The sequence below is a fragment of the Epinephelus moara genome, chromosome 3, assembly GCF_006386435.1.
Source record: "Epinephelus moara isolate mb chromosome 3, YSFRI_EMoa_1.0, whole genome shotgun sequence".
Lineage (NCBI taxonomy): Eukaryota > Metazoa > Chordata > Actinopteri > Perciformes > Serranidae > Epinephelus > Epinephelus moara.
Genome location: NC_065508.1, coordinates 5769724 through 5785796, shown reverse-complemented (window position 1 = coordinate 5785796; position 16073 = coordinate 5769724). Strand labels below are relative to the sequence as shown.

The 16073-nt window shown below is 41.1% G+C and overlaps 1 protein-coding gene across 2 annotated transcripts in view; it reads right to left on the bottom strand.

Moving 5' to 3' along the window:
• LOC126387718 (core histone macro-H2A.1) overlaps positions 1-15568 on the bottom strand; it is a 24761-nt gene extending 9193 nt beyond the window's left edge. Inside the window, exons 1-7 of one of the 2 annotated variants that reach the window (XM_050040351.1) lie at positions 15403-15568; positions 13450-13650; positions 12867-12973; positions 12408-12599; positions 11377-11484; positions 8088-8187; positions 3310-3399 (exon numbers count right to left, since the gene is read on the bottom strand). In XM_050040351.1, coding sequence (XP_049896308.1) covers positions 3310-3399; positions 8088-8187; positions 11377-11484; positions 12408-12599; positions 12867-12973; positions 13450-13621 — 769 coding nt within the window. In that variant the 5' untranslated portion in view covers positions 13622-13650; positions 15403-15568. Of the gene's footprint in view, positions 1-3309; positions 3400-5624; positions 5716-8087; positions 8188-11376; positions 11485-12407; positions 12600-12866; positions 12974-13449; positions 13651-15402 lie in introns of both variants that reach the window. The other variant, XM_050040352.1, reaches the window with a different exon arrangement.
• Positions 15569-16073: the final 505 nt, after the last annotated feature.

Here is a 16073-nt window from a genome sequence, read left to right as displayed (position 1 = left end):
TATGGAGATATTTGCATCTTGAAAGCCGGACTACAAATGTGGACAGACAGGGAGAAACACACGCAAGCCTAAGACGTGGTAAGATACGATATTCCTCACTATATGAAGTGACTGATAACAAGATCTGTATAATGGGTTGTAAAGAAATTCGTCAGGTTTTTATTTTGTAGACAATCAATCTGTATTTATAGCGTGATGGAATGACAGCACAGTAATGTGTGTGGTATCACTGGTAACTTTATCATTTTTTTTTTTTCGCTGTGAAAACATTGGACTACCGACAAGTGCTTGGTCGGAAAGCTATAGTTCCGCTGTTTCACGTGATATGCGTGGCTTCTCGCTATGATGCACGGTCGCGGAGAAGGTGTGAATTTGGACGCACTATGCGTCGTTCGGGCCCATAGGGTTAACTGAATTACAAGGTTGTTCGTTACCAGCCTGCCACCAGTTCCTGTTACGTCACCTACCAGCAGGTCATGTAGCACCAATTTCAAAAGTATTTGCCTCTTTCTACTGCAAAGACAGCCTAGTTTTATGAGGCCCATTTTTCCAACAGTGAAAAACTTCTTTAAGGGAGGAATGAATTTGTTAAGGTGTGTGAAACCTGTGTGTCCGTGTCCAGAGAGCTAATCCCTGCTGCAGTGTCCTTACATCATTTGCTGAATGTAGAAGCAGAGGCCAAAAGGACCCGGCCCTGTTTAGTCTGGTTTGTGGTGTGTGTGTGTGTGTGTGTGTGTGTGTGTGTGAGTGAAGACAGATTTACGGGACACAGTGACATCACTGTCATAGGAGCTGGGTGGTGCTTGAGTGGATCAATTTGTACTTTCCAACCCCTTCAGTGGTGACATTAGAAGAAAGTCATAAAATGTCAGTGTTGCCTAATGCTGAATGACAACAGAGGAAGAGATAATAGACCGTGACGTCACACAACCACAACAATCACTTGAGGGTAGACATCTGACGACTGATTTGACTTGCAGAGATATGTTAAATCTGTACACGCATTTATGTCTGACGTAGTTTTCAGTCCCAACTGTATCATTTAAAGACATAATGTTAAACACGGTGGCACAACATGTCTGAAGTTTCTGCTGTGCTTATTTCATGTACTGAGTTGCTTTGCTAGCGTCTTTCATAAATCAAATCTACCCAAAACTAGCAGTCTAACGGGCGGTGAGATGTCGCTCTTTGGTAACTCAAGCAGTCATTTACAGGTAAATTAGGTCTGCAACTTAATGTTAGTAAAAGTGTTGTTATTAATCAGACAGGAAGCCATTAAACATGCATTTTGGATGAATGAGATGCATACACTTTGAAATAATGAAATGAATCGGGCCCGTCTGCTCAGTGCCGTTAAGTTGTGTGTACATGACACGAGGGTTTTTTTACTCCGCAGTTAACGTAAACAAACAAGGTGATAGGCTCAATTACAGCGCTGCTCCGTGGTGGGAACTGTGGTTAACATTCACACTAGTTAGGTTTTCCTCACGTGGATGTGAAAGTTCACCAACTGCCGCAAAGGAAAGGCATCTTTAAGAAAGACTCTTTTTTTTTTCTTTCGAATTTCTAATCTCACCTTGTGCTCAGAGCAGCAGGAAGGAGTCTCTGATCACAAGCTCTAAACACAACACTGGTCAAGGTCGTTTCACAGGTTGCTAGAAAATATAATCAACTACAGTATGAAAATATATAACTGGAGCAGAGTTACAAGTATTGTGCGCTGTCTTGTCTTTTCTCACTTAATATCAGACTCATCATCACAAATTTTAGCTGTTACAGTACAAAGTCTTGACCATACCCATCATGTTTCTTTTAGAGTATAGCTTAAATCAAATGTTTCTCATTGTTTCAGTGTTTGTTTTGTCAAGTCGATCGCTGTTCAATAACCCATATTTTAGTTTGCTTAACCATTTAAAAAAAAAAAAAATACTGCTGCAGCCATTTTACTACATAAACAAGTTCACAATCAGCATAAATGTTACGATTTGCTAAATCTTAGCTGACAATCTGCAACCAACATCTGACAGTCCGACCTGTCAATATTAGAAAACATGCCTCACAAACAGGGCTGAAAATTAACACTTGCCAAGCACCAAATGCGGGTAGATTTTCCATTTGGCGACTAAATCTCGGAAGGCTATCCGCCACATTTGTTTGTACCAAAATAGTCATGTAATAAATTATGTATATAATAGCTATTTGACAGTGGCTAATAGCAGACAGGCGCTCTGTTTGTTGTGTGTCGCACTTAAATTGCTCCCCACGCCATCAAAGAACCATGTGAACCACGTGACCATGAACGCAGCAAGTGCCACATAGCCTGCGTCAAATTTCACTCTGGCCTCTCCTTTAAGCTTGTATTCAACATAATACTGTATTATCTCAATGAAAAGCACTGAAACAAATATATATGTGACAGAAAAAGGCAATTTATTATTTTGGCTGGTAAAAAATATGCTTGGCCAGTGGATTTTTTCAACTACCAGTCCCCTTGGCCGCTGAGCCAAAAAGTTCATTTTCAGCCCTGCTCACAAACCTGTCCACTACCGATCATCTAAATATTGAGCACAACACATTAAGTGAATATTAGATCAATTTTGGAAAATACTTGTCAGGATTAAGACCTATTGTTTTCTCTACTAAAGTCAAAACAACATAACTACTAACATTTGCTTGTTGAATACAGGCTGCTAAAGAAGGTCTGTTTGACTTTTGTAACATCAAATCTAGAGTCACGCTACCAGAGCCTGCCTTGATCAAGGTTGATTTACTGACTGAACGAAATAGTCTGAACCCAAACTGCTTTTTTCACTTGCGATAAATAAACAGATATCAAATTGTACTCGGTTCTTCTTAATTTTTTTTCAACAAAAAAATAAACAAGCCTGTCTGTGCCTATTCGCCCAAAGACAGATAGAGGCAGAGCGAGGCCTCGGAGAGTAGGGCAAAAGTACTGACGCTGTTGCTCGCTTGCTCACTTATTTGAAAACTGGCCCGATCTGCAAACTGGCTGAATGTATTTACTTGCCTTACATAACTTTTTATTGGCCCTGAGCCATCACTGGGCCCTGCCTCACGGCAAAGCTCTGTCTGATTGGCCAGAGATAACAGCATGGCGGCTATCAGACAAATCACATCTACAGACAGACTGTAATTTAATACTTTGTCACTATATTCAAAGTGCAATCACAGTTTTATGCACTGTGCTTACTGCACAAGTTGGCATTGCAATGATGATAACAAAAAAACAAAAAAACACTGTGCAGCCCTAGTAGGCAAATCCTGACATGATCTGCTCTGCTGACTTACCACCAGCCACCTCCAGGGGGCCGTTCTTCTTCTTCAGCTCTGACAACGCTTCAGCGAACTCTTTCCCGCCCTTCTTTTCCAGAGCAGAGCCTATTAAGTGAAAGAGAGGATTAGAGTGATTACATCCTCACATACTGCTGATGGACAGACAGACAGACAAACAGGAAAAGGCAGAGATGATGTCATGCAGACAGGCATGTCAGGCAAGCAGGCAGACACGGAGACAGACAGAGACAGGCAGACAACGATGCTGTCAATCATTTCACCTAGGTTTCTCTCTGAATCTCTGAGCTCATGCCGCACGCCGAGTCTCTGTTACTTCATCTGTAAGACTCGGGGAAAGTCTCACAAATGAAGTGCAAAGATTCAGGGCTGCTATTTTCCAAATGACTCACTCTGAGTCAGTTAAACTAATGTATTAAAGCCGCGGTCCCTAATTACTTCCCTCTGTCCTCACATACTGGCTTGTTTGTAGGGGACTGAGGCTATTTTCTTTCACTCCCAAATTATAGAGTGAAGAGAGTGTTTAAAAAGAAAAGAAAATCTAAAATGAAAATGTGAAAGCTCTGTTAACTTGTTTGCGTACACATTTTAAGTGAAACAGCCCCGGAAGCAATCTAAGTCAAACTCAAAGAGGAAGATACATTTAGATGTTATTATGAGATAATTAAGAAAACAAATTCTCCCTCTCTGCTTATTTTGATGGCTAAAGGACGATGTTCCACAATGATCACACCATTTCAGATTTACTCAGAGCTAAAGAGAGAAGCCACAAAGGAAACCAGAGAGGAGAGCGGTTATTCAAGTCGACCAGAGCCAAAGAAATAAATGCTCTGGCTGTAATATCATTAGAAACAGGCAAGAGAGAATACAATAGGGTTAATATCAGCCTGTTAAAGAAAGGTCGGTGATACAAGCACTTCAAGTGATCCAACAGCCAATATGAGCAAATAGATCAATAATTTTTGCTTTATTGTATGGTCATTAATGGTTAAACGTCATTTATTCCAATGACCAGTGATCAACACTCAGAGGTTTGAATTTGAGGATTCGGTAACATCATGTCTCAATCAAAAACTTGGTGGATGCTCTTTCTAACCAGCAGAACTGACAGCACAGTCGAGAGAAACAGGAAATGAAGCGAGTCCCAGATCGTCCACGTTTAAGTCAAGTGGAACAAAGCAGCAACAACAACCAGCAGCAACAACAACAGCAGCAGCAGCAGCAGCAGCAGCAGCAGCAGCAGCATGGTCTCAGGGTTACACCATTATAAATATACTGTGTATGAATTATAAGATGCGCTCAAGTGGTGTTCTCTGTAGACCAAGTTTCTGTACACTGCACCTGAATATCTGATGCTTACTGCAGGTAACATATTGACGTACCCTATATGATTGTTTGTTTTTTCAGTGAGTGATTCACTGTGAAGACGGGTCATCAGTGGTTAAAGCATGACATGGGCCACCATGTTGAATTACTATATACCTGATTTTACACATTTTTCAGGCTGGCTGTAGCTCTGTGTGATGTGAAAACAAATTTGCCAAGACTTGAAAGGTGCTTGATACAATTATTTTCTGTCAGATTGTTTTTGGAAAGCTTGTCACACGATGCAGGCTTGCTAAATCATCAGGGGATCAGACTGGAGCTACACTGATGTAAAAACCCAAGCAGTACTTTCTGCTTCAGTTCATGACGTTGACGTCCTGCTTTGAGAGACGGACCCCGGTTGCAGGCAGGAACTGCTATGAAAACTCTTTATTTTTGGTGCATAAAAATGCAGGAATTTCTGACATCTGAGAAAACAGAGTCCGCGGCCAACCAACAGCCTTTTTTTTTTAATGCAGCGAGCTGCCAAATTCAAATTATCCTTTTCATAATGTCCACATTGAGTTTGTCTTCTGGGTTAGGTTTATTGAAAACATAGCGTGTGGCTGCAACGCTGTTTGGCAGCTGACTTTCAAATTTGGAAAGTGGAGTTTCCCACAAGCACGTTCTTACAAACGTAAAATAGTCCCAGCTTGCACATTTCAAGCCTCTGCGAGCAAATTCAATCACTCATACAGTGATAGTTCTTTCACTCAATGTTTCACCAAATTACATAAATACCACAGTGAAGCATTTACAGTAAGAACAGCAGGGAGCTGGGTTGTGACTTAAAAAGATATTCTTACAAAATAACTTATAATACAGAGTAAAAACTGCGCTGCTGCTGTGATGTTTGTCCACAGACTGCAGTGCAGACTATCTGGAACATGCAGAGAGAGAGAGCAGACAGACACTGGTGGTCTCCGTGATGTCAATGGTTCCTTTACCTACTTCACCACCTGTATAGAGGGAGGAGTTGGTCGGGTGAACGACAGCGTCGCTCTCCACGATGGAAATGTCAGCTCGGACAACTTGCAACTACAGATAACAATAATGACAAACAACAGGCAAACGACATGGTGGTAAAAACACAGTGTGTGTGTGACCAGGAGCAACAAGATGGGACAAAAAAGTTGAATTAAAAAAAAAAAAGGATGAAAGAGAAGAACAGGAAGAAAAGAGACAGAAGTGAGCGCGCTCCTTATTGGCTGAGGACATCACAGGAAACAAGGAGGCAACTGAGGACACGGTGGGTCACATTATGTAATTAGGAAGCAGGACTGCTGCACAGTTAGCCAGGTTTACTTTAAAAAGACATCAGAAATACAGAAGAACTGTTTGCCGCTTACACTCATTAACACACAAGACTGCATGCTCGAGTGCTTTTCAAAACTTTAAAAATTAGTTTTTGTATTTTTTCATTTAGGTCATTAAGAAAGCAAACATTTTTAAACCAGCGTTCTGACTAATTGTGTCGTCCTGAATTCTTGGCTCATAGAAATGAGCCAAGAATTTTATGATCACACTCCAGGCCACCGACCTTAACAGTCAGGCTGCAGAGAGCAACAAACAGACACTAATGTCATGTTTTTCCTCTTGTTAATTCATGCTCTATTTTGTTCCAATAACTGACCTGAAATTACAGTGATTACTAACCATTATAAAGATCTGACAGCCATCTGAAAGGACGACAACCTGGAGTGAACCTCAACACATCTACACAATGAGAAGAGCGCGCAGAATCACTGCTCTGAGGAGTTTTGATAGAAAATCCTTGAATGTCTCCACAGAAATTCATGTCTTGTTACTGGGAATTGTACTTTATGTGATTTTCTATTCATCTGCGAGAGAAACTCTGTCTGCTCTTCATTTTCAGTCAAAGAGCACGGTGTGTTACTTGAGGTCAAAGAAGATCAAAGTCAAGATCCACACCAGGTATTCACACCACGAGCAACACCATCAATAAGTTATTTTATGTCCGAAGAGTCCAGGAGTCATCAACAGAGCACTTCTGCTGAGGAAAGTCGGCCGTAGCGGAGCTTTTGATGGTCAGCAGACATCAGAGGCTAAACGAGCAGCACATGTCCGCCCCTTGCAACCATTCATTCATTAATTTCAAATGGCTGCATCGTTCATTAGGGTTTACTGTAATCTGTAAAGAGTAACTAAACGCCCAGACCAATTTTTTCCGTAGAAAACTTGACTTCTCATTGTTCTTGCGCTGAAGCAAACATACAGCTAAAAACAAGGACAACAAAGCTAGAAAATGATAAAACACAACCTAATCGCCAAGATAACTGTCAGCATTGTATGTTTCTGCAAACAGATATGTTACATTTGTTCATTCCATGAGCTGAATTTGTTTCATATGTAGCGGACATGTTGAAAGTTGACATTTCAATTTTATGTTGCGACAACAGTGGGGTTAAAGTGTGGTTAGGTTTCAGCACAAAAACCACTTGGTTAGGGTTTGGTTAACATCATGTTTTAGCTTAAAATACCACGTTTGGTTGCTACAAATATGGCTCGAAAAATTACCTGGTTTTGTTGCAACAAACATGGCTGGAAATGTTCCAACATGTCTTTATCCACTATCCCCTCCTCCTCCAGATGAAAACTCAGCTCATATGCATGTAATCTGAGCTACTTCACTTGAGAAATGTTGATATGATACAGTGACATTTACAAATGTAACATACCCGTTGTTCGCAGAAACATACAATGCCAACATTTGATTCTGGCGACTGGGCTGAGCATAACCGGAGAGGGAGCGCCGAAAACTGAGCAAATTAACAAAAAACAGAAAAGGAGAGAGCACAACAGAGGCTGCCATCCATAGCGCCATTTCACTGAGCTTTTATTTACAGTAATATGTCTTACTGAGATGTTTAGAAGGCTAATATCAAAGCAACAAAAATATGGTTTGCTTATTAGCTGCATTAAAGGTTGCTTTAAACCAGCTTCATCTAGTTAATTTCATGTTCCCGAGTATCCAAAAATATCCTGTTACAAGAGGATGCTGATCTCCATGGATCATTGAGATTACGACTAACTTTTTTTTTTTAAACTGATTTTAAATAATGATAACAAACAGTGGTACATCCGGGATTCTTTTTAAGAGGAACTAAAAAAGAATGAGTTGTGGATTTATTCAATATCTCTTCCACTTTCCAACATCAGTCCTAAATGATTGTAACATCAACTAAGTTGCCCACAGTGTGAATAAACAGGCCTGGTGGAGGAATCTCCCTCTAACCAGTCCAGCAGTCTGAACTTTATTCTCAAAGGTTTTTAATTCACGGAGAATTTGATTTAGGAGAAGCTGTCAAGCTGTTGAACACTCAAGGATTTTCAATCTCAAACCCCACTGGAACCAGAGAGGATGGGAGCAGGGGGGCAGGGAAGCTCACCTAGATCATCTTTAAGTTCAAGTTCTGCATTGGTGGGGTTGATGACCCCCTCCACGTCAAAGCCAGCCAAGTTACTGACCTCGCTGTGGATAAGGTTGAGCTGCAGAGGGGGTGGAGGGGGCACGGATGGCGGCATGCAGAGGAGGAGGGAGAGCAAGAAGGAAGAGGGGAGGAAGCAAAGCAATTAAAACCAGATTCACACCACTGCTTAAAGGGATACCTTGACTTTTTGATGGCTTAAAGAACTGGACATTCAACATATCTATCTACAGCTGAAAGCACACAGTGAGGAAATGCTACATGTATTTGTGTGCAGTGACGTGCAGTTTATTGTCTAAATGTAGACTGGCAGCGTGCATATATTCAGAGTCTTATCAGGAATACACAAGAAACTGTAAATAATGTAATCATCTCACAGTGAAAAACACTGCTGCAAAGGTCATACGGCTAACTGCTACTGCTGTTTCAACATTAATAAGCATTTAACGGACCTCAAAGCAAATTCTGACAACTGAAAGAATTCAAAAGAGGGCAGAAGACCTACAGGTGCATTGATTAGGACAAGCTAAATTATTTAAAATGTCAATGGAAAGCGCCTGAATAATCAGGACCACACGGACAACTGACCTCTGGCAAGACCGACCGCGGTCACATGCTGAAACTAACCAACAGGGAAATGATGGATACAGTAATGTAGAAGATTAAAAAACACTGTTAAGTAGCTCTCTCTCTCACAGCAGACATTTTGAATTGTTATAGTAAGAAAAGCACAGGTGTAGTAAATGAGTTTGACAGTGTGCGAACACGCACCATACCAAGAACCTGAAACCGAAGCACCTAAATGCAACTCAGACATTTATAATTTGATCACTTACGCCTCTGCTTTTCCTACAATGACAAGTCAAACAGGCTCTATAACACACAATCTAATCTACCCACCTTTGTAGGTGTGTTCATGGTCATTTCAGAGAGTTTGTCATATTGTCTTTCAGGTGTCTTGCAATGTTCCCACAGAATTTCAGTTTACATTCTCACTATCTACTGTTATTTGTTTGCAAAGATAATTCCAGTATATTAATATTTAGATTTTGTTTGTTAAAGGCTGGCTCTACTGCATAGTTTCACTTCCAAAGCCAAGACTAAAGGAATATCCTAAAACAACAAAGTCAAAATGTCAAGGTATCCTTCGAAATTTTAAGAATTTTCAGTGCATATGCCACATCCTGTAAGCATCTCAGAATCTAACATCCATCAGTTACACAAACACCACACTTTGCCTCCAATGATTTCAACCTTAAACATAGTAATAAGAGGCCCAAATCACCCTAAAACAAAGCAGTGAGAATGAAAGCAGTGACAACAGAACCGTTATTCAGACTGTGTGTGATGGAGACTTGAGCACTTGAGCCGAAAACAGTGCAGTTACAATAATTAAGTCTATAAAACCGAGAGTAGACTAGCTTTTCTTTTCGTGGGTTCATTATCGTAATCAGTGGGAGGTTAACTGCATTCATTTGATTGTCATCCACTGATTTCCATTAACGAGCTGCTGTAATCTGTGGTCAGCTACACGATCGAGCACGGAGCCATTTTACTAATGAAGAAAGTCTAATGACAGAAGATAAATAGTGCTGCTACGGAGCGTTTGAATTGAATTTCAAATTAATGTAATACATCTCGGAATGTGTATCAAAATGACAATGAGCCAAGACAGGATGTGTTTAAACTCTAGCTTTTACAAATAGGCAAAAAAGCATCAACTAATTCAAGATGAAGCAGCAAAATTGCCAAAGATTACTGAAATAACCACAAGCAAGGAGTCCGTTTCATTATGCTTTAAATACTAAACCTGCTACTGCATCGGGTCGGAATAATTAATCAGTATTAAATAATATATTAGCATTAGCATATGCACAGTAGACCAAAGCATGCAGTGCCATTAGCAGCAGTGAAAATCACAACTGAGCTGAAACGTTGAGCTCTGGAAGTAAATTTCCCATATTTGTTCTTCTAGGGACTGCATTTCTTTTTTGTGCATTGATTTTAATGACTCTCCAAGTTGCATTCCTGTAGACACCATCAGTTAGTCCTATGGTACCCATGAGCTTAGAGGCAGAAAAATCCCAGAGGACACTGACATTACACTGCTCCAAACTACTGTCAGAGTGCTGAACACAGCACGTATATTAAATTTTTTTAGCACAAAGACTGTGCACAGAAGCCAAAATCAAACTCATACATTGGCAATTACTAACAATTATTATTACTGTTTGAAATTAGGGAATCAGTGACACTTCCTGCATCACTCTTGAGTCATTCATTCTCTTACAAACGACCCCCCTCCTGCCTTTTATGTTTCTTAAACTCAGATCTATTTTTATAAGCTTCTGATCTTGATGATCTTGTGATCTTGGAACGTGAACATTAAAAAAAACACTCAGATGTGACTTTCAGGCAAATTTACTTCCATGTTTCAGTTCAAATAAAAAAAAGGTTAAAAAGAAGTTTTTATGCTCAGCAGGACCAAAGCGCGGGGGGAGCTTACAGATCTGTCAGATAGTAGACAACACAGCATGGTTGCTACTATTACAGTGAAAGCGTAGTGTGCTGCTCTGTTGCATAGCATTTGAAGCTCTTATAGGAAGTCTGGCGAGTTATAGCACATCTGTGAGGAAGTACAGCGTGATGGAAACTTACATTGAAAGAACAAAATATCACATACAGCTTTCTTTCTATCAGGCAGAACAGATAGTCTTTGATTGAATTCACCTCTTTATCTGGTTTAGTTCAGACAGGGAAGACTGGATAACATATGAATATTTAAGGAGGCAGATCATACAGTTTGTAGAAATAAGTCAGCAGGAGTACTTTTAATTAAAAACCCCCGTGGCTGTGAAGAATACAAAACACATCTTTGGTTTTACAGTTTATGATCTGATTAATTTGGCTTCAAAACAGAGATAAACTCCTCCATCACGTACAACTATGTCTTTTTTCTTTGACTTGTAAAAAAATAAACACTGGCCTTGGCACTGCATTTTAGAACAAGACAGTCCTTTGACAGCCACATATGTCTGAAAGCCATTAAAGTATGTATCCATGTACGTCTGACTTCATGTAGGCTTTCTAAGATTTGTCTATAACTTTTTCATAAGCCTTAGCCTGGCATGAGTTAGGCATCTGTTCAGCCCAAACCTAAATCATTCAATAGAGGCTTACCTGTAATTTAATATGTATTTAGCTTACGCCTGTGCGGGGGTTAGTACATTTCTTTGGACAGAAAACTGACCTTTTGACCCAGGAAGAGGCTCTTGGTGGAAAGCACAGTGAAGCTGTCAACTGGAGATCCCTCTGTGGTGCTGTCTGCCGACGCCGCCTTGCTCACCTCTCCCTGCTTCTGTTGAGGACACAGAGACACTTTATTTTTCTCTATATAAACACTGTTTTCTCCTGAGTAAGAGGTCAGGGTCAGCTACAGTGTTGTGCTGAAACTGTTTTACCAGAACATCTAGTCTTAGTGCTTTGCTTTTAGTTAGACTGCTCTTGGTTCTGGGTGTTACTTCAACTTTTCTTTTCCTACCGAAGATGTCAGAAATGTTTTGTGAGGTGCACTGTATTTTTCCCACTACTGCACAACATTTGCCCAAGTCTAGACCTCTGAGTCCACCCACTCCACTGAGTTGACTGGTTTGTCTTGCATTGTGAAATGAAACGGCAGCAATCGATCCAATGAGCACCGTGGGGGAAAGGGGGGAGGGACTATCAGTGACACTGGCGGGACTAATGCCATTGTCAAAAGCTGTATGCCAGAACTACTGAGGAGTAATAACTACAATGGCGACCGCTATAGACCAGATAGATGCTGCTATTGAGGCTGCTCTAAATCACCAGGTCTTCTCAATATCGCCAGACATCGTAGTTTGTTTTACTTTGCTCCACTTCACTCTTAAACCCCTGGCAAAACAAGCATGTTGGTATGGCTACGCATCAGTGTGGACTTTGAATGATAGAAGATTCAGGCAGATATGTTGGTCCCTAGCAACTGGTTAGGAAAAATCTAATCCCCCTCCCTTATGGTAATTAGTTAGAGTGGACACAATGTCAGTCTGAAGATGTTGACAGTTGACCGTTCTGTCTGATATCAGGCAAACACAACGTTCTTAGTTCCTGCTCAGGAGGGCATCTGATATGTTTTAAAAAGTAAACACGTTTGTTTTATAAAATCCGTCTATACAAAATCACAGGTTGATGAAACTTCCTCTGCTTTCACCTCCTACGTTTGACCACAAACACATTCAGTAACAATCCAGACTCCAATACCTTGGCCTTCCCTCCTGCCTTTTTCCCACCCATTTTCTTAGCCGCTGTTTTCTTAACCGACTTGGGCTTCTTCTCTGGAGCAGGTGAGACGGGAATCTCCAGTTTCCCCTTTGCTCCTCTCTTCTTAGCCAGCAGCTCTGGATGGATGTTGGGCAGGACTCCACCTGCTGCGATGGTCACACCTTTCAGCAACTGAGAAACAGAAAGACAAAGTTAAAAACAAGACTTCACATGGTCCCACGCTGTCCGGACGGTTTAAAATCAAACTAAAAACATGCTGTATGCACTGAAAAAAAAGTTGACTGATATTATGCAGTGGGCTTTTTTGTAAATGGTCTACAGAGTGAGAACACCACTGGCGTCCTTCAAATGTCAGAGTATATAACTTTATATAACAGACAAAATAAGTTTACATGAATGCAACTAAAATGTGTTTTTCAGATACATGCAGCAGCTGACCTGATTCAACTCCTCGTCGTTGGCGATGGCCAGCAGGATGTGTCGTGGTGTGACGCGGCCCTTCTTGTTGTCTCGGGCTGCATTACCTGCCAACTCCAAGATCTCAGCTACATGGGTAAAAAAAAAAATATCATCAATAAACACTGCAGAGCACGAGTGATTTAGAAAATTAGTTCATGCTTCTGACTGCAATCAGACTTCGTTGTCATTCTTTCTGCCAAGGTTCTGAGTAGATACCACTGAATGTAAAGATTTTTTAAATATTATATTTGTCTCAAAATGAAGCATTTAACAAACTTAAACTGTCATTAAATGATTAAAAAAACCTTTTTAAGTATTTAGAGGATTTTTATAGTTTTTATTGTTTTGAAATTGGATTTTTTTTAATGTCTACAGCTAACATAAAGTAACTAATGCTCTTAGATCCATTAACAACCTCTGTCATAGAGCTGTGCTTGTGGAAAATTGCTCAGCACAAGAGAGCAGTTAGTTGTTCTTGCAGTTCACTGCAGTATTCCCTGACAAAAATACCCCAAAAATCTAACATAACATTTTTCTCTCCTCTCAAAAAAATAAATCTCACCAGTAAGATACTCCAGGACAGCAGCCAGGTAGACAGGCGCTCCCACCCCGATGCGATATTTGGGCAGGCCCCTCTTGATGTAGCGCAGCATGCGTCCTACAGGGAAGATGACCCCGGCCTTGGTGGACCGGGACGTCTTGGTCGACTTCTTCTTTCCTCCTCGGCTAGACATGGTGCTGAGAGCGCTACCAGTGTCGAGCTCTGCAGGGACACAACAACCATGATCCATTAATAAATCTGAATATGACTTTGTTTATTGTACGTTAAATGTTAAACAAGCAGCAACACAGTACTTAGTATAACATCATGTGACCTCGCTCTTAAATATAGCTTGGCCACAATGACCAGATGTGAAAACATGCACTCATCTTACTGGTTGAAATTACAAACTGAGGCTGGGTGACACAGGAAATCTTTCTCAAAGGGCTGCAGACAAGTTGGGACACGTCTTCCACAGGAAGTGATAAATCAAAAATAAAGATGAAATAAATAAGCAGCAGGCTCTTGTAGTGGAGCTGGCTGGCTCTCAATGAATAATTTAGAAATAAAAAAACATCAATTCTGACAGCGATCACACACAAACTGCACTTTCATGATGTCTTTCTTTGCTGAATGAAAACACTGACAGGTCACATTCTTGTCTGTATAGCATAATGTATGGAATCTGCTTTCCAAATATACAATAAATGTTATGCAATTCCTGTTCTTTTTAAATCAGTTTTTGAAGGTTTTGTTTTAAATTTGATCTAAACAAAAGCTGATCCTGAACAAGTTTTACATCTCATCAACACCCAGCTCTAAACTCTCTGCCCATATGTAACACTGAATGTTATTATTATTGTGCAGTCAGAGCCAAGCCCTTCATCACAAGTCTATTAGTCACCATGTTTCAAGTCCTCCAGCAGTTAGTTCTGCACTTTAATTTTCTTAATAACCACACAAAACGCCTTGATGCATGTTTCAAAGAATACAGAAATATTATTTACCAGACTGCACTATTTATATTAATACAGTCTGCCCAAGATCCACATTAGGCTTTCTGTGTGTAGTTAGATCACCTTCAGGCCAAAGAGCAGCTTAAATGTCACACTAGCTCTAAGAAGACTCGGATTATCATCAGAGCCACGCTGCTGTTGGATCACTGCTGTGAGCGCCATTAGCATCCTGACATCATAAGAATGGTCACTTATTAGATGTAAATAATATGCATATTATGGCTTTCATTTGGGGGATCCAACTCAAATAGAAACTCACAATATTCCAAGTCAATCCCTTGGATGATTTCATGACATAATAATAGTTGCGATTGATTTTTTTTTTCCATTATACCAGATGCAGACTCCAATTAGCTGATACTGATAATTAATTAGCCCCACCAAAGGCCACGCTGTTTCCAAGTCCTGCTGTAATTAATGCAAGGATTTCACACGATATATAACATGTCATATCGAACATAATGCGAACATTATATTTAAGCTACATGGTTATTGACCGGGAGACACAACATCTGCGGCATTTCTCCACTCCGGACAGGTGGAGGTGGGTTTCACCGCCACACTGGGCATTTGTTTCTGCTGCCCACTGTCAACGATTTCCGCATGTCAACAGCGCGCCGGATGTCTCGCGCATGGAAATGTGTTTCATCCACAGCAGGAGCGACTACACAAACGGCTAAAATGGAGCTGTCAGACGAGACAGTGACATTTTTCCCGTTCAGGTCAACGAGCTTCCGTGTGGAAACAACCCCGGCGGAGCGGCGGCAGCTGCCCGCTCCTCCTTCCCTCCCCTCCCCGCCTGTCAGCTCCAGCAGTCTCCACTCTCGGCCTCCATGCCAGGAAAACACGAAATGGCAACGTTAAAGGCTCAGTTCGGCGAACACACACCGGCTCTGCCGACTGTACGCGACCGTGCTCGGCTCGATATGTCGGTGTGCAAACCCGGAGCGGTACTTACAAAACACAGCGGGGGAAAATGTCTCCGGTTCTCCGGGAACAAGCCTGGGCAGTGTCCTCAACTCCCACAATCCACAGCGGGTTGAAATATCGGAGCGAGCCAGCGCTGCCCGCGGAGCGATGCAACTACTGGAGAGAGCAAACCTGCTGAATGTGAATCTGCTGCCGAGATGATCTTTAACCCTTTACACATTTACTTTGTCCAGGAAAACACGTGGTTTCAACTGGAAATGCTGACTGACTGCCGGGCAGGTCGATAGCTCTCACATTTAAGCTTTCCGACAGCCGCATTATAAATAGCATTTTACTGGATATATTGACTCTATGAGCAGGGGTGTCACTAATATTGGGCACCTTGTGCAAACATCCCCACCCCCACCCTGCACAGATCCTCATGTTTGATCAACTCTCCACTGCAGTTACAAGAATGGGTTTTCTGATTATTATTATCATTAAAATGTATACGTTTTAATTTAATTTAAAATGGGCAACAATGTGTCATAAAAAAAATTAGCCCAAAAACCACTCAATTTGTCAACCTTGAATCAATGCCACATATTTTGAGCTAGTGCCAACATCCTCATCACAGTGGACTTGCCTTTACATAGCACCCTTCTTGTCTAGACATGCCCGATTCCCCTGTTCACACACTGGTGGCTGAGGCATACAAGG